A 19,966-nucleotide genomic window follows, 5' to 3' on the forward strand; every position below is an offset into this window, starting at 1 on the left:
ATACACTTTCGCATTTATAATATTAGTATGGAGATTCAGTGTGTAATATATATTTTTTTATTATTAGGGAGGTTGTTGTTGGTGACCAGGATAAGTATAGTAATAATATTATGTTCTAGAAAATTTTCTCTAACCTAAAAAGTTGTATTATAGTACTACTATAAATGAGAACCAAAAAATCAGCACTAAATAAAGCAATATATAAGGAGAGGCTTAATTTTTTAAGACATGAATTTAATTATTTTAATTACTGTACATTTAGAAATAAATATTTGATGTGCACTGACAGTAGAAAATAGAACTTGTTATTTCAAATGTATTATTTTTAATTTTGTTTATACTTTTGTACTAATATATAAAGAGGAAAATATAATAGTTAATTTACATTATTCAATCTGCAAAGCTTTGAAACTACTGGACAGATTCGTGGGCGTAAGCTACTGCCTACTGCTAACCGCGGGAAAAATGTATAATATTATGTTTTGGGTTCATTCCTTCTCTTCCATAAAAAAATCCACGACCGAACATATAACTTTCTCCTTTTTCAAAGTCGGTTAAAAATCGCGATAAAGATGATTATTATTGATCAAGAATTCACTTTGTAGCGATTTGGGTAGAGCTGAGCTTAAACTTTGAACTAAGTCTAGTTCAAAGTTTAAGCTCAGCTCTACCTCACACTTGAGTCAGCTTAGATTAATTCTTCACAAACATATTATTTGAAACTGAACCATAAAGTTAATATACCTAGCGGAATAGAGCAACAATCTCGAGCTGTCAAACGTAACTAAAATTAGTTTTTATCTGTGTGAAAATTTGTGTACGTATACACTTACACAAGCAAGATTGAACATGAAATCTATGAGATTTAAATTGTCAACGTGCGGCACGTGCCGACTGGACGTCAAAAAAAGAGTGCTGCTGTCATGTATCACACGTCTCTTTTTACCACGCAGTGTTACTGATAGTGAAATCTCTCTTGCTCAGGCCTTTGTTTCTCTATTCTGCTAGGTATATTAACTTTATGGACTGAACATACATTTGTGCGTTACTTACAGAGATATTATGCAGAATGATTATTATTCGGTTTTGAAGTTTTTAAAGCTTTTCCCTAAGGCGCCATAGCACTGTTATAGTAAAAAGTAGTTGATGTTTTATTCAAGTAAAGAATTTGCTTCCATTATAAAAGTTGCATAATTAGTTTTTCATTTCGTAAAGTCCTCTTTAACAATATTAAAAACAAAACGCCGGAGATTGTGCTTGTTTATACTCTATCATATAATTTAGATATTATAATGACTTGTTTATTTATAAGCAGCGAAAAGTCGTTTACTAAACCCGCATTGACGCAATGTTTACTATGTTAATTAACAATTTTATATTGTTTGTATTGTAAAGATAATTATTGTAAATATATTAATATATATTGTAAGTCACATTTTCATTTCCCTTTCTGTCTTAAGCCTTAGCTTAAAAGATATTTATCGGTTTTGATAAACTTTTAACCTTTGACGTAAGGAAATTAGATAAGTGTCGTGATGTTATTTTGTAAGTTATTCACTCTTGCGCTTCTGCACAAGACGCACTGTAAATATGTTTAAAGTTATAAAAGATGCCGGTATTAGGTGTAAGGTTAATAATTATTTAAAAAGTTTTAGGGTCGAGAAGAAGTTTGCGAGTACCGATGTAGTGAGTTCTGCCGATGTCGTTATTATTGGTAAGTTATTTTTCTTTTGTTTTAATTTGTAGAATTAGACTAAAAAAAAAGTAGGAAGAGAAAAGACAAATAGTTTATAGAGTTTTGTCTAATAAAAAGTGAAGCCTGTAAGTATGAAGACACATAAAAGCTATAGCCTCCAAAATTCGCGTTGTAGAATAAGGTAGACTCAAGCCCGGTACACATTGGGCGTTTTGTCAAAATATATAATATGTCGAAATTAAATTTTAATAAACGTTTATGCACATAAGCCAGTAGTAAGGTATTTTGACCATAATATAATATACTACAGTAACACACATTGAACGCCTCCGTGGTCCAGTGGTTAAGAGCGTGGCTCTTGACTCGGAGGTCGTGACAATCGGTTTAGTAGTTTTGCGAAAAGTGATTTTATACCGAATGAAATTTTTATGGATGATTATTGAGGTCATGCTTAACCAAAAATGCACCGTCAGCCGTATCGCAGACGGGGGATTTAACGTCAGTCGCGTTACTGAACTATGTTAAAAAAATTAAAATATAAAGTCATTTCATACCGTACAAAATTTATACAGGTGAATGTTGATACCTTTTTAATAATAAAGACCACCGTCAGTCGTTAATATGCGGGTGGAAAGCCCGTCAGCCAGCGATATAAGCTATAACCAATATAGCCCTACTTCGCGCTCAATGTATCCTAGGGCGTCGCGTAGACGACATTTCCACCTGCAAATATTCAGCTGACGGCGATTTTCGTTTGAATTGACCATAAAATTGTCTCACAGCAATTTTAAGTAATTAATTCGATAGTCAATATTTGTGAAGAAGAATTATATACATTTTACTTTAAAACCTAAACGTGTATAATCTAAATATGACCTTTATTGGGTGCGAATTGGGATCTTTTTAATGTCAATTCAATACGATTCCCAACAACAACTTTGAGATACTCTCAATTTTTATTCCACCCATACTGCAGTAGCTGACGATCAAAACTCTTATGTATTAATAGAATAGTATTATTGTTACGATTTTCGCTCGATATGAAATGACTTTAAAAATGAGCGCGTCCTCCCCTACTATAACCAAGGTGTTCACACGGCGCGCTGTGGCGTCGCAACGCACACATGACGGACAGCAGCCCCCGAGATGAAGCTGCAGAGGTTGTTGACGTTAAGACTGCTTCGTACCTGTAACTTCGTACCTGTAGAACTCTCGCCGGTCTTCTCGGTCTTCCGTTCCACTGGGTTATGAGAGTAAAGGAATAGAGAGTGCTCTTGTGTACTGCACACACTTGGGCACTATAAAATTACTCCTGCGTAACTGGCCTGGGCCTGTAGACAAGTGGCAAAGCGCTAACGCTAATGCTAGCGCTACAAAATGTATGCGATTTGACATAAGTCATCGCTTCGCTAGCGAATACTAATGTCAAATCCACACATTTTGTAGCGCTAGCGTTAGCGTTAGCGTTTTGCCACTTGTCTACGGGGGCTGGTTTTCAATGAAACCGGCCACCGTCACCGAAACCGGTGTGGGGGTTATTATAGTAACAATGTCGGTACATAACAACATTTGCCTTTTACTCTGTATAGTAATTGTTTACAATAATTTTATATAGCATAGCGCGATTATCTTATCACTATAATAATAATTTCATTAATAAGTTACATTTCCGCTCATCTTCTAAATAATAAAGTCCGCTCATTTTCTATATAATAATATTACAGTAAGTATATAAAGTTGTGATAAAGTTTTTATTTCGTATTTGAAACTTTTCAAAAGTTTTTTAATACAATCGTGTATTAAAAAACTTAATACTAAAGTAATAATTTATACGTGGGAGAGCCATGCTTCGGCACGAATGGGCCGGCTCGACCGGATAAATACCACGTTCTCACAGAAAACCGGCGTGAAACAGCGCTAGTGTTTCGCCGAGTGAGTGAGTTTACCGGAGGCCCAATCCCCTACCCTACCCTCCCCTACTCCCTTCCCATCCCTACCCTCCCCTATTACCCTGTTCCCTCTTAAAAGGCCGGCGACGCACCTGCAGCTCTTCTGATGCTGCGAGTGTCCATGGGCGACGTAAGTTGCTTTCCATCAGGTGACCCGTTTGCTCGTTTGCCCCCTTATTTCATAAAAAAAATCTATCTATATAAATCTATATAAAAAATAAATGAAGTAAGTAAAAAAATAATACGCAAGTATTGAAAATATTTCAAAAAAAGAATTAGAAATATTATGTACCGGTTCCATTAAAGCTTTAGACAAATAAATAAAGTGTACCTAACACTATAAATTATGTATAGCTACATGGTCTTCAAAATTGACCTCACATTCAAAAGTTTACAAGATCGTGTAGTGTTAGTGGAAACAATACGAAGTATCTATAATATTCTTCATAATAAATGACTAGTGACTACTAAATACTATGCTTAACAAAATATTTATTACAGGTGGTGGTATAGCGGGCTGCAACACCCTGTACCAGCTCAGCAAGCGCGGCGTCAACGCGGTGCTGTTGGAGAGACACAAGCTGACCAGCGGGACAACTTGGCATACTGCTGGTTAGCATTATCATACATCAGCTGTAAACAAACCTTAAGCGGTTAAAATGCTATGGGAGCTTCAAAATTTCGGAACTCGGAATGGAGAGGCCAATCAGCGGGGCTAAAATGGTTGCTTTGTAGAATCATAATATGAATCGTAATATGATTGATTTTCTTAAAATTGCATAATGGTCACTCTGCTTGCAATTCATGTCTACAGGTCGACAAGGCTTTATATGAACGTGGCGAAAAAAGGAACTAACGCTGCCATCATACAAAAACGACATTTTTGACAGTTCTCCTTTAGGTACGCCCCCGCTCACGTTCATATTTTTATGAACGTGAGCGGGGGCGTAAAATTGTGAGTCTGTGAGTTTGCCGGAGGCCCAATTGCCTTCCCTTCCCATCCCTACCCTCCCCGGCGACGACGGAAGTTGCTTTCCATCAGGTGACGGGTTTGCTCGTTTGCCCCCTTCTTTCATAAAAAAAATCCAGGGCTGTTCTGCACTACTCTTGTTAAAAAGTGTGAGTCAGAAAAATATATCATGTCAGTGCTTGAAAATTTTGGTAGAATTAAAAACTAACTATCGCGATTTGTAATCTATCTTTGTCGTTTACGCCTCAACCTAAGTGTATCACGTTTTGTCAAATAATATAGTTATCTAAATACAATATTTTTGGTCAGCTTGTAACCTCTGATTTTAGATAAAGTTTCATTAAACACTAAGATCAACTTGCAGTACCAATTACTGATAAACGTTTGTCGATTTGTTGATATACCATATCACCATATTGTTATGCCTTGTCTTACTTAACTATGAAAAACGAGAAAAAAATATGATATTTAATCTCGTACAAACTTAAATCCCTTATAAATAGTGAAAGTTGGTATCAGTAGAAACCAAGTATAGTCTGTCAAGAAAGTGAAGAAATTAAAAAGCAACATCGTAGTCTCATCCCTTTCAAATCAATCTAAGAAAAAGGGATGACACTACGATGTTGCCACTTTTTAATTTCTTCACCTTCTTGACGGACTATAGGTAATTATTTAAATGTAGATATAGATATATAAACGTTTTATAAATAGGTGCCGAACATATTTCTTCAACGCAGCAATCATCTTAAACATTTTAATAATTTTTCAGGTCTAGTATGGTCGCTCCGACCGTGTGACCTTGAAGTGCGTCTGCTGCAGGACTCCAGAGATGTGTACAGCAGCCTGGAGAAGGAGACCGGAGATTACGCCGGCTGGATCAACAATGGCGGCATGTTCATATCTAGGAGTAAGGTATGAGAATCATAGCAAAATTTGTCATCATGTCCTCGGTTAACGAACTGTATATCATATAGGAAATGTCTTCTTTTGAATCTCTGAGAGATAAATTTAAAGAAATTGGTATTCTAACTGTTGCTTCTCAATACATTTTGGATAATGTAATATATGTTAGAAAAAATATAAGTAAATTTAAAGCTAAAAGTGACATTCATTGTAGGAACATCAGAAATAAGCACAAGCTGGATTTGCCGATGATCAGACTTAGTAAAGTTAGTAAATCATTTAAAGGTCAATGTATACGCCTGTACAATAAAATCCCAGAAAACGTTAAAAATCTTTCCATTAATAAATTTAAAAAAGTAGTCAAAGAACGTTTGTGTGCTAAAGCCTATTACAAGGTCAATGATTTCATAAACGATGGCACATCTTGGGAGTAGGATGGCTCCTTGCAAGGCTACTTCTACATTATTATATTATGACTTACAATTATGGATGTTGACATTGTATAATTTTAAGTTACAATTGTAAATTTTATTTTAAAAAGATTATTTTTTTTTCTCACTTTTTTGGTAAAAAGTGGGACCCGGTGCGAGTTTCTTACGCTGGTTCTTCTCGCCGGGATGGTTCCCGAACCGGTGGTAGGCACCATTAGCATCAACGTTCTGAAAGTATTTGTTACAAATCTATTCGGAAATAAAACAATTTTTATTTTTATTATTTTATTTTAAATGATTCTAATCCCCTAAGGCCTAAATCCTCCTCATAAAAAGATACTCACTGTGTAAAGTGCGTGTACAGAGATGTTACATTTTTATCCTTATAATAATAAAAATATTTTAACAAGATATTGGATATGCTATATAATATTTCGTTTTTGTATTATTAATTGGAAAAGTCGTGTAAAAGACTAACAAAAAAATTATTTTCCACTTTATAATTTTTTTATATATTTCCTCTTCAGTGTTACAAGAATACATTGCTATTGGCTTTATGCATGAACGCGAACACATAAACGCGTGTAAATAGTTTTAAAATAATGTACTATTAGAGAAGTTGATTCCTATGCAGATGAGGGACCTACGTAGTTTGGTCGCGTTACATCAAAGCCAGCCAACAGATCACAATTAACATTGAATTGACATGATCCGACCAAATGACGTTGGTCTGTCAACTGCCTAGGAATCAATTTCCTTGATGGTATGTACGATATTTTATGACCGAACTGTACATAACTCTACCTATATAATTTACAGGTGCGAACAGAAGAGTACATGCGACTGCACACACTCGGCAAGGCCATGGGGATACCCAGCGAGGTGCTTGCGCCCAAAGACGCACAGAAACTCTTCCCTCTTCTGGACCCGTCGGTTTTCAAGATGGCGCTCTACTCGCCGCAAGACGGCACTATCGATCCGTCCATGGCTTGCAACGCACTGGTCAAAGCGGCTACTAAGAATGGAGGAAAGGTAAATTGATACTTGTGTATAAATGTGAAGTGTGTCTATTTGTCTGTTAATTCACGCTGAATGAGGGTTGTTGAAATTCTATTTGCCACCAGCCGAGCTAGCACGGCCACCAGTAGAAATGCGAAAGTATAGACAAACTGTGGAGATAAAGTTAAGGTGAAGTTCCGATCTTTTTTCGTTCCGAAAAATTCAATTAAAATTCCACTTTATTAAGACTATAGTCCTAAAAATTAAAATAATATCCTACTTTTAATGAGATATATATTATAGTCTGTCATAAAGTGGCATTTTAATTGAATTTTTGTCGGTCGCGATTAGCCGCGGTAAAGATCGGAACGGCACCTTAAGTTTATGTCCACAGTTTGTCCATACTTTCGCATTTCTACTGGTTGGCGTGCTAGCCCGGCAGGTGCTGCGATGTAGCCTTAGGGTCTATCGTGTCAAATAGACAACCGCAATTCAACAACCATAATTGATTGTGGTTTGGGAATTGCGACACTATGCCTACTAGCTACTACTACTATAAAGTAGCTTTTATATTTCAGTTCATAAATCATACCTCTCGGCAGTATAATTTTTATACATCTTTTCTATGTTTTCTTGGTCTACTTACACATTTGTACACAACATCCACTGCCTTCTTTATGCCGCGATTATACTATAGCTGTTATATTATATTATGATGTATATTTTCAGGTATACGAGGACTGCCCCGTCATAGACGTACACTACGCTCACAACATTCTGGGTAACAAGGAGGTGACGGGGGTACACACTGACAAGGGCTTCATTAAAACCAAATGCGTGGTTAACTGTGGAGGTATGTTCTTTTTATGATCAATTTCTAAGGAATACCCATACTAATATTTACATAGGAATATCCATACTAATATTTCGAAAGTTTCTGTCCTATAGCCACTTCACTTCTCAAACCGTTACAGTTATGTATTCTTGTGCAAATAAGAGACATAAGGAGCGATGAGTAAATTACTACGAAATATTTAACAAAATAATATAATAAACTAAATATAAATCTGTTTTATGATTGCCGTAACACAAGTCTTTACTAAGCATACCCATGCTGTCCGTAATGGCGACTAATAAATGATAATAGACGACGTGATTTGTGTGATGATTATTTGGTCGAGTTATGTATAGAGGTGGTTATTTGGTAACACAAAATCCGACCACACAACATATGTCCGACATCTGCCTACAAATCAGTTTATCTGATAATTAATGTTTAATTTACAGGTTAATGCCATTTTTTTTTGTATAGTTAAAAAATGCATCTACCTTCTAGGTGCGTGGGGTCCCCGTATCGCTCGTTTCGCCGGCATCCCCTCCCTCCCGCTAATACCGTTCAAGCACGCGTACGTGGTGTCCGACGCCGTGCCTGAGATACGGAACTGCCCCAACATCAGAGACCACGACGTGAGCCTGTACATCAAGATACAGGGCGAGACCTGCCAGATAGGCGGATACGAGAACAACCCCATTATATTGGATCAGGTACGCAACTAAATAAAAAATAAAATATATTTTTATTCAAAATAGGTATCTTATCACTTTTTGAACGTCGTAGAAAGAACGTAGAAACTAAGATGTCTACCACCGGTTCGGGAACTAACCCGGCGAGAAGTCTGGTTAGTTCCCGACGTCCGAACCGATGGTTATAATTGAAAAGATTGAAAAATACCGTTCTGTGTAATATGCTTACGTTAAACATCACTAAATTAATGTTAATATTCAATCGTTTTAAAGGTCCCAGACAACATCCAGTTCCATCTATACGAGTTGGACTGGGACGTGTTCAATGTCCACATGCAGAGCGCCGCCAACCTCTGTCCCAAGTTGGGCACAGTGGGCATCAAGAGTACCGTATGTGGGCCGGAGTCCTTCACGCCAGACCACAAACCACTGCTGGGAGAGGATCCTAACTTGTTCGGTATGTTAAGACTGATTGTGTATTATAGTGAAGTTAGGAGCAAATGTTAGAAAGATATTTGGATTTGATTGGGTTTGTTTACTGAAAATTTTTTAGGCGTTAAACCACAAACTAAGAGAGTACCTCAGACTGTGTATTTATATAACTGTTAACATTATACCGTTTAATCAGTGTGAAGTTAGCGGCTCAATAGTGGTTGGGTTGGGAAAGTCCAATTTGATTCAGTTTCTAGCAACTTCTGCAGTCGTTCCCTAATCCCTTTAGCTTTGAGCTAGCGGTAAAATAATGACTCAGGAGGGTAATTTTTTTTTAATTTTGAAACTTCAGACTGCTTTTATGTACAGTACGGGTGTGAAGTTAGCGGCAAATTGTTATCGGGAAATGATCCATACTTCTTTGGTATGTTTACAAGTTAATGTTTCATATTACTTTATTTTTGTAGGTCTATACCACAACTGCGGCTACAACTCTGCGGGTATGATGTTCTCTGCCGGTACGGCGATACAAATGGCTGAATGGATCATAAGCGGAAGGTAGATCTGCGGGGCTAAAATGGTCGTATAGCAATTCTTCTCAATCAATTCACAAAATGAATTGTCAAAACTGTGAAAGTCACGAATGTCAAATTTAGACCAATTCAATCGGTCTTAATTCGTACTAATTTGACATTCGTTTGACCAATTCAATTGGTTTATATTCGTACTAATTTGACATTCGTGACTGACAGTTTTGACAATTCATTTTGTGAATTGATTGAGAGGAATTGCTATACGACCATTGTAGCCCCGCATATTGTCTTGACTGACTATCACCTAGCTGCTAGCACAAGTATGGTACCTCAACCTTTTTTATACATGCCACATACAAGTTTTGGTCTTCGTATCGTGGGCCGCAATATTTTTTGGTTTAAAAAATTCAGTTCTTAAAAATTGCGCTTAATAGCGATTTAATAGGGCAAACATTTTCACGACTTTCACGACGACTATGCACTATTTTGCCGGTAGGCTTGAACTTCGAAATGGTGGAACTTAACGCGGGCCACTGATAACGTCGGGCGGGCCGCAGGTTGAGTATAGCGGACCTAGCATACTGAATAGTGAATACACTACATATATGTTCGAATGAATACACAAGAGAATATAATTAAGCATTGATATTTCCGAGAGTAAGGAATTTAAACTGCATCGGACAGAAAAAAGTTTTTATTTCAAGGACGGTTTTTAGGGTTTACGAAGTCTCAGTAATAGGGTCCCGAAGACTTCGTGGTCTGTCCATCTGTCTGTCTCCAAGCTGTATCTCAAGAACCGCCATAGCTATACTTCTTGCTAATGGACTTCGAAACTTTTTTACTTAATGGATGATGCCCGCAACTCCGTTGCGCCGAAATTAGTTTATCGCGCGGGAACCGCACCTTTTTCCGGTACTAAAAGTATCCTAATAAATATGTCCTGTCCCGTATGGTACAGTAGTTTGGGGGTGAAAAGGTAACGGACAGACACACTTTCGCATTTATAATATTAGTGTGACTAGTTGTTTATATAAGTGATATTTAAATACGTATATATTTGCGGGACATTCACCCTTATGTTAGGGTTATCACACTGCAGACCTCTGTTGATAAATTGGTATTATGTTGCTAGACTGATTTTTTTATCCATCGTAGTATGTTTCTTATTTATAGGTTTAAAAAATTGTGTTAAACCTTTTCGCCTTTGCACTTGCGTACGTCTACAACTTTTCTTTTGAGTGTCCATTGGCGACGGTAGTTGCCAGGTGACCCGTCTGCTCGTTTGCCCCCAAATAAAAAAAAGGCTAAGATGAAGATATCTAATTATATTTACACATTTCAGACCGCACTACAACATGTTCACATTCGACATAGCCCGCTTCACTCAAGGTCAGATGTCACGTGCTCACTGGGTCCGAGAGAGCAGTCATGAGGCGTACGTCCGCAACTACAGCATAGTGTTCCCTCATGATGAGCCGCTGGCCGGGAGAGACTGCAGCCACGATGCTCTACACCAAGAGCTGGTGGAAGATGGAGCGGTGATGCAAGTGAGGGCTGGCTGGGAGAGACCTGGCTTCTACCTGCCGGGCGAGAAGGTGGGTAGTTGAATAACTTACATTTAATATGTAACCGAATAAAAAATAGCACGCTGTGCTCCAAAACAGGTGTTAAAGACGTCGGCATGAAAGCTGCAAAATTAAAGTGGGACTGGGCGGGTCATACCAGCCGCATGCATCCTGACCGTTGGGCAAGGGTCACCACAGAGTGGGTACCAGTGGACGGACGACGCCGCCGTGGACGGCCTCCAAAAGATGGCGAGATGAACTGGATGCCTACAAGCCAGGCTGGCCTGTGGTGGCGTTGCTTTACGTGCAGATTACGTTTTATTTACTGGACGTTTTAAAGAAGTACGCGCTAGAAAGAAGTAACTTGCAGTGAATAATTTATTCACAGAATAAAAAGATCATTCAAATAACTTAAAAAAAATCAAATTGAAATAATTTATAGGCAATTTAAAAAAAAATCTAACTTGATAGGTCAGATATTAAGCCAGACAGAGGATCAAGTTATAACTTACAGATAAGATTAAAAAAAGTATATTACAGATCAGAGTGCAACAGTACGACTGGGGCGGTACTAATGATTACCCGAGAAACCTGGACCAGCGATACGAGGACGTCGTCAAGGGCGACTACACCTTCGGCTTCTCCAAACATCACGACCTTGTGAGTGATATTTATGTTGTAACTGTTATATTGCGGTATTATGTTTATACTTCATCGAGTACAATCTAAGAAATTGGTTAGCTAAATGGCGGACCGTTATTTTGGTCTTTTTATGTCGTCACTCGTCATCTGCAAATAATTTCTTTGTTGGTGTGCTTTTATAATGGAGAAATAAAATAATTATAATCTTACCAATTTACAGATCGGCAAAGAAGCCCTAGCTTGTCGGAATGCAGCGGCTATGTTCAACATGTCGTACTACGGCAAGTTCTACCTCACGGGGCCGGACGCGCAGCGCGTCGCCGGCCTCGCCTTCACCGCCGACCTGGCCAACACCGAAAACAAGTGAGTACCGCCATGTTGTGACGTCACGCGCCGGCATGTTGTGACGCGTCCGCCATGCTTAACATGTCTGTGCTTGTCTTCTGCCATGATACATATAAGGCAAGAGCTGCCGAAAACCTTAACGTGGCCGGCGACAGCGACGCCATCTTTGTGACCTGGTGGAGTACTAACACACACTTTAAGTTCAAGTTTCAATCGGCGTTAAGGTCATCTTACCAGACGCTACAATTAGCTCCACCACAAGGAATTAATATCCACGATAACGTTACGAGCTCACTTTAGAACGCCAGGAAATCACGCTGCGCTGGCGAAGTTTTCGTTGCGTGCACGCGAAGTGCGGGCACGCTACATACACACAAAACGAAATAAATTTCCGTGGGAGAGCCATGCTTCGGCACGAATGGGCCGTCTAGACCGGAGAAATACCACGGGCTCACAGAAAACCGGCGTGAAACAGCGCTTGCGATGTGTTTCGTCGAGTGAGTGAGTTTACCGGAGGCCCAATACCCTATCCTTTTACCTTCCCTACCCTCTCCTATTCCTTCCCTACCCTCCCCTATTCCCTTCCCTACCCTCCCCTATTCCCTTCCCTACCCTCCCCTATTACCCTATTCCCTCTTAAAAGGCCGGCAACGCACCTGCAGCTCTTCTGATGCTGCGAGTGTCCATGGGCGACGGAAGTTGCTTTCCATCAGGTGACCCGTTTACTCGTTTGCCCCCTTATTTCATTAAAAAAATACATCTTCCAGTTTTTTTTAACGTGTCCGCCTGTCCATATCATTGTATCATTGTTTTCACAGGGTGGTATACTCTCTACTATTGAACGACAAGGGCGGTGTGGAGGCGGACCTCACTGTCAGCATACTGGACGGCGGCAGCGGACAACTGCACGAGCCCATATTCAAGGTTAGTGACAAAAAAACTGGACGTGAAATGAGAGTATGCGAAAAACACAGTTAAAACTACAGATCAGTGTTTGCCTGAATTCGAGAGCAATAGTCGTATATCTAAAATGTATTTCGATAACGTCTACCTAAAGATCGAACGTTGCATCTTTCTGTCCCATTTTGCTATATCTTAGGACGGATTCGACCAAACTGGAGTAAAATTTTACTCAAGTATAACTGTCTCCTAATCTAAGAGTAAGCTGGTTTTGCGTTTTTCCAACTACTAATCCAAGAATAAGGTAATTACACGGGAGTAAATATTTACACGGGCTATTTTGGTGGAGTAAATATTAAACTGAGAATAGTTGCACAACAGGGTTCATGACCCCCCCCCCCTGGGCTGGGTTGGGTGGGGTACTACGTGAACCACTAAGTAAAATTGATAAACATACTGATTTTATATTTGTTTTTAAACTTAGATTTTATTTAAGACGTAAAAGAAGAAATGATTTTGTTATGTAAATTTACTTGTATATTCTATTATAATCAAAATGAAATTATAAGTTCTTGTGTCTTGACCACGACTATGTGTCGTCGTCGTCGTCCCCCCCCCCCCCCCTCATCCATTTCACAAAAGTATAGTGTTCCAGTTGGATCATTTACACTGCACTCTTCCCAGGGTCGAGGCTACTACGTGGTGACGAGCGGTTTCAGCGCGAACCACGCGTGCGCGATGCTGCGCCGCGTCATACAGAAGTACAAGCTGCGAGCCACCATCACTGACGTCACCAAGCAGCTCGCTATATTGTCTATTAACGGACCTGACAGGTGAGGACTTTGGCAATCATAATATTATCATATTAGGTTAAGGTTAAGGCCACCGAATATGGCGTCCATTACACTACGCTACTTGTCTTTCCCTCACACGAATATAAATTGTTTTTATTGATTTTTGTAAGACCGAGATATCAATGTTTTGTACTCGAGTGAAAGAGACAAGTGATGCCAGGCCTTGTTTTTTAATCCCCGACAAAAAAGAGGGGTGTTATAAGTTTGACGTATCTCTCGGTCGGTCTGTCTGTCTGTCTGTCTGTGGCACGTAGCATCCAAACGGGTGGACCGATTTTGATCTAGTTTTTTTTGTTTGGAAGCTGACTTAATTGAGAGTGTTCTTAGCTATAGTTCATCATCATCGTGCTGAAAAATCGCGGTTCATCTGGTTCGTGAAGGGCCTATTAGCAACTAGCAGTGGTTTGGTGGGCTTTATTGCATTCTAGTTCGTTACATTTATGAATATTTACAGAAAGTTGACCTGGTGCTGCAGCATCACCTGGTAATCAATAGGATACCCAACTTCTCACCAACTTAGAGCAATGGTTTCGTGTGTGGGCTCATTTTAATTGAGACAACTAGTAAGACGTAGATAACCAATAAATTTTTGCATGCTGCTGCTACAGCATCACCTGGATTCTTAGGAGCCGAGCTCCATATGAACCCAAAGTGGAGGTTTCATGTTTGGACTCATATTGACGGCCTCATCCAAAAGGACATTCCTAGATGGTATTCATTGGGATCCTGTTGATAGGAATTATTCTGCACTATAACCAACACAAGTTTAAAAAGCATGAAATAAAATTAATAATAATAATAATAATATCTATGGACGCTTCACCACGTCAGTCTGGCCCCGTGCTAAGTACCTAAAGGACTTGTGTTACAGGTACCAGACAACGGAAATATATTTAATACTTTTATACTATATTTAAGATTTTTATTATATCATACACATATTTAATACACATCCAGACCCGGGAACATTTAAAACTTTTTGTTCCGTCGGCGGGATTCGAACCCGCGATCCCCGGCTTGAGCTACCAACGCGCTCACCACTGAGCCACAGAGATCGTCATTAAATTAAGAAATTTAAAAAAAAACCCCGCCAAACAACTTTAAAAAGTAATGAAATAATATATTTTACTGACTTTAAGTTTAAATAATTCCTAAGTGTAAAGTGATATGTTAGTCCATAATTATTGTTGTCAAGGTGTGTCGGGGGACCGCTAATGTAAATGTTTGATTTCCCATAACATTATAGTTTAAGGGTCAGTTTTCAGCGAACCAAATCGAGACAATCAGTGACATGGCGATACAAAATACACTGTTGGCGGTCCCCCGACACACCGTGACAACAATTATGGACTATCATATCATTTTACACTTAGGAATTATTTTACTGACTTTAGTAAAATATATTATTTCATTACTTTTTAAAGGTGTTTGGCGGGGGTTTTTTAAATTTCTTAATTTTTTCTCTCAATCTCTACGCAACTTCTTTCGACAATCGTTGATTTTCATACAAGGACTGTCATTATCATAAAAAACTAAATCTTGTTCAGAAGTCAGAGTAATTAGTAAGTAGTAACATGACTTTATATGTGACTTAACTGTATGTAGTTGTTATGATATAATTACAAATTGCCTAATATATTACATAAGCGGTTAAGAACATTGCTTGTATACGTTGTACGCAAAACAGAATATTATTATTGTGAATTGTCTCTCTCGTCCTACGCAGCTACGTAAGGATTAAAGCTTTGAACAAACCTACGCGTCAGTGAGTAGTGACGCGGGACGCGGTACGCGACACGGGAGCGTCTGCGACGCGAAACTGGGCGTGCATACCTGCGCGACTACGGTGCGAACCGTCAAACTTCATTATCAATGAACAGTTACTGGAGACGCGCGACTTTATCTGGATTCTGGTGTATGCTAAATTGTTGTGGTAATGTTATCCTCATACTTAACATTAGAGTCTTACTAAGCTTGCTTTGATTTGGGAGGTGCATAGGAATGAAACACGTCCACACTAGTCAAGTCGCATTAATTTAATATCATGACACAATCTATCAAAACGTAAACTTGACGTAAACAAATCAGAAAATCATAAACTAAAGAGTTGTGGTAGAGTTGTACAAAATAATTTAAAAAAGGTTTTAAAAAGAAGTCTAGTTATGTACACTTCAAAACACACGTCTGACAACTTGACGCGCACGTACGGCTTTGACGACGCGAACATTCCGCGTTGAGGACGCGCAGGTGTGCACAGCGCCATAAGATTACATGGGCAGCGTCCGCCGCGCGGTAGACGCTCCCGCTTCGCAGTCGCTCAGTAGCTCTACCATGAGTTTAAAGCTATAGTATTTATCGATACTCGATACCGACTACGTAAATATTTAGTATGGCGATTTTAGTTCCGCAAGTAACCGCTACAGGCGCTGTAAAATTTGCCATACTAAAAATTTACGATAGTCGGTATCGAGTATCGAAAAATACTATAGCTTTAAACTTATGGTAGAGCCACTGGTCGCGTAGGTTTGGCCTAAGCCTTAAACTATAGGTCCATTATTAAGGACCTTGCATACTGTCGCTCACTGCATAATAATAGTACCAAAATAAACTGTATTTCAGCCAGCGCATCCTACAACGCTACACCGACGCCGGTCTATCCAACGACGCGTTCGCGCTCAACACGCACCGCAGCATCCGCATATACAAGGCGCCCAACTCCGACAACAAAACTTACACGTGCAGAGCCCTGAGAGTCTCCTGGTCTGGGGAGTTGGGCTGGGAACTCCATATTCCCTCATCACACGCTATACAAGTATACAAGTCGTTGAGTTCCGCTAAGGGACTGACTAACGCTGGTTGGAGGGCGCTAACGTCGCTTAGTGCGGAAAAAGGTACTGTTTATTGAAAAACAAAACAAAGAGATATAATACGTTAAGGTGTGTATGTGTCCCCTGTATAAAGTTCATTGTGAAAGTGCAGCTCTGAAAAATATTTTTTTTGGTGAATTGTAAGGCAATCGCCTCAGCGTCATGAGTTTTCCGATACAAAATTAAAAAAAAAATACTCTTTCAGCGCTACTACTTCCACAGCAAACTCTTTATAGGGGACTCATGATACATACCCTAAAATATTATCACTATGTTTTGTTACACACCTCTCCTCGCACAGTTATAATGTCACGTGAGCACTAAAAAACGTTAAGTGAAATAATGTTTATACTTTTCAGGCTACCATCTATGGAACAGTGATCTGCGAACAGACGACAACCCGATCGAGGCTAACTTAGGATTTACTTGTCGTAAAGGCGGTGAATACATAGGAAATGAACATGTCACTAAAGCCAGAACTAATGGAGTTACCAAGAAATACGCATTCTTCACATTGGACGATAAGGTTCGTAATTCAATAAAAATAATATTAATTGCTCTCATAATTTTACTAATATAGTCTGTCAAAAAAGTGAAGAAATTAAAAAGTGGCAACATCGTAGTGTTCAAATCTATCTAAGAAAAAAAAGATGACACTAAGATGTTGCCACTTTTTAATTTCTCCACTTTTTTGACAGACTATACATGCAGTAAAATTCGATTGAGCAACAATCTCGAGCTGTCAAACGAAACCGAAATTGGTTTTCATCTGTGTGAAAAATATATTGTGTACGTATACACTTACACAAGCATGATTGAACATGATTTCTATGAGATTAAATTGTCAACGTGCGGCACGTGCCGACTGGACGTCAAAAAAAGAGTGCTGCTGTCATGTATCACACCCGTACACGTCTCTTTTTACCACGCAGTGTTACTGATAGTGACATCTCGCTTACTCAGGCCTGTGTTTCTCTGTTCCGCTAGGTATATTAACTTTGTCGGGAACACAATATACAAATTAAAAATCTGGCATTACTTGTCTTTTTATCTCTGGCACGGCCATTTGCTATCTTGTTTCCGCGATTGCTTTCGATAGATGCGCAATAGCTAAGTAGGTATATTTTATTCTTGCAGTAGTAAGACAATTAGTCGGATTAACTTAGAAAAAAAAAGTTTTGTTACCTATCTAATTAGTTTTGCAATTTTTTCATTCATACGTAAGAAACATTCGTGACGCTCATAGAATAATTTAAATTCTTCCAGGTTGCCTTATTCGGGCAAGAAGCTATCTACAGAAACGGAGAACCCGTAGGTTACCTTCGGAGAGGAGATTACGCTTACCACCTAGACTGTCCAATAGGCATAGGATACGTCAACAACAAAGGATCTATCGTCACTAAAAACTACCTCCAAGAGGGCCAGTACGAAATCGAAGTCATGGGCAAGAGATACAAGGCGAAGCTTCACCTGAAATCCCCATTCGATCCCAACGGTCAAAGGCTGCTGGGAAATTATGGCAACCTCGGCATGGATGAAAACACCCACGAGCCGCACGCGGGACAAAACGAAAAATCCGGTGGCGTCGAGTGAATTCGTTGATCTCAATAAATAGTACTAAATCAGTGTTTCTTTCATTATTTTTGGTAGATATTAAACAGGGTACATAATAGGTATAAGTTTAGAGTAGTTGTAGCAAAGGGAAGGCGCTAATAAACACACTAGGCTGAAATTACGTCGCGTTATAGAATATAGTGTTATGGCGGTACCCACAATTCGCCTAACATTCCTGCATCGCGCTATCGAAGTTTTCTGAGCGCGTCAGTATACAATGTGTAACAAAAATAAGTGATAATACTTTAGGGTGTGTACGTGTTCCTTGTAGAGAGTACTCTCTACAAGGAACATGTGTATGTATACGACAGCTGAAATGTATCACGTGGGCTCCGGCCTGACCGAGCATTCCACCTCGCTCGGTCGGAAGATCTTCCTTTAACCTCCACACATATTATATCCCACATTGGTAACCCTCGACTGAACACGCCTTCTTCATCATCATCACTCTCCGCACTTCCGCACCGCGCCAGCCAGCATCACCTCATCGGGTACCTCGTCCACTAGCCGCAATGTATCGCGGCCTGGGCGACTCCGCATCGGCATCATCGGGCTTTCTCACTACACCGACCGGTCAGCAAGCAGAGCACATCTCTCCTGGTCAGCACGTAACATCGGCCCCGCACGGCAGCTATCCGACTCACTGGATCCCGTGCAGCAGCTTACAGTTCCGACTCACTGGCTGGAACTCACTGGCACTGGCGACTCAAGCGACCAAGGCTTCAAGATTCGACCTCCGGTCTTCGGGGGGAGTATTGTGGCGGTACCCACAATTCGCCTAACATTCCTGCATCGCGCTATCGAAGATTTCTAAGCGCGTCAGTTTAATATATGTATAGGTACGACAGCTGAAATGTATCACGTGGGCTTTGGCCTGACCGAGTATACCACCTCGCTCGGTCGGAAGATCTTCCTTTGCGGCCTCTACGCTTATTCCCACAGTGTACAGCCGAACTCCGGTCGGACGTAAGTTCGGCAGCGATTCGGCGGCAATGTTTTGCTTGCACAAAGTTACGCAACTGATTTTCTCGTCGCTCGTCATATTAGCCGAAAGTGTCGTAACGTTAAATCGGTCACGGAAGTACCGTCGCGTGTTACCGGTTTAGTGTGTTTAGACACTTATAGGCCAAGTTTTTAGTAATTTTAATTATATAGTATTTTTAATTTTAATAGTGTATTAATTTTGCTCTATGCGCATTCGGCTGCAATATGACTGGCGAATTATTTTGCTCTATGCGCATTACGCGGCGGAAGTTCAGACTAGAGCCAGGAGCGCCGCCGAAGCGCTATTGAACTTACGCCCGACCGTAGTTCGGCATGTCATCAGTAGATAATTATTCATTAAAAAGAGCTCATTAGACATAATAATTAATATAGTCTGGCATAAAAGTGAAGAAAATAAAAAGTGGCAACATCGTAGTGTCATCTCTTTTTTCTTAGATTGGTTTGAAAGGGACATTGACACTACGATGTTGCCACTTTTTTATTTCTTCACTTTTATGCCAGAGTCCAGACTATAATTTATAAATGGACCTTGAAGAAAAAACTCGGTTGTTGGGTTTTGGGAATAACGAAGGAAGAAAACATTATATCCTGTTACGAAAAAAAAGGAATAAGATCCCAGCAAACACAACATAATGTTAAATCTATCGAAATATCGACTTTACAGTTTACAACTCATAGTTTGAGGTTTTTTACGTTGTGAGATCCATGATTTTTTTGTGACTAGTGCGGCTAGTTTT

The 19,966-nt window shown here is 39.5% G+C and overlaps 1 protein-coding gene across 1 annotated transcript; it reads left to right on the plus strand.

The window, feature by feature from the left end:
* Positions 1–1,538: 1,538 nt before the first annotated feature.
* Positions 1,539–18,235, plus strand: LOC121729279 (sarcosine dehydrogenase, mitochondrial). Its single transcript, XM_042117741.1, has 16 exons — positions 1,539–1,714; positions 4,147–4,257; positions 5,385–5,527; positions 6,769–6,981; positions 7,678–7,801; positions 8,285–8,493; positions 8,746–8,929; positions 9,372–9,462; positions 10,780–11,032; positions 11,543–11,662; positions 11,865–12,007; positions 12,808–12,913; positions 13,574–13,722; positions 16,363–16,634; positions 16,970–17,136; positions 17,877–18,235. The coding sequence occupies exons 1-16, from the start codon at positions 1,591–1,593 to the stop codon at positions 18,201–18,203; spliced, it is 2,736 nt and encodes a 911-aa protein (XP_041973675.1). The 5' UTR covers positions 1,539–1,590; the 3' UTR covers positions 18,204–18,235.
* The last annotated feature ends 1,731 nt before the right edge of the window (positions 18,236–19,966 follow it).

The sequence above is a fragment of the Aricia agestis genome, chromosome 8 (assembly GCF_905147365.1).
Source record: "Aricia agestis chromosome 8, ilAriAges1.1, whole genome shotgun sequence".
In the NCBI taxonomy this organism is placed as follows: Eukaryota; Metazoa; Arthropoda; class Insecta; order Lepidoptera; family Lycaenidae; genus Aricia; species Aricia agestis.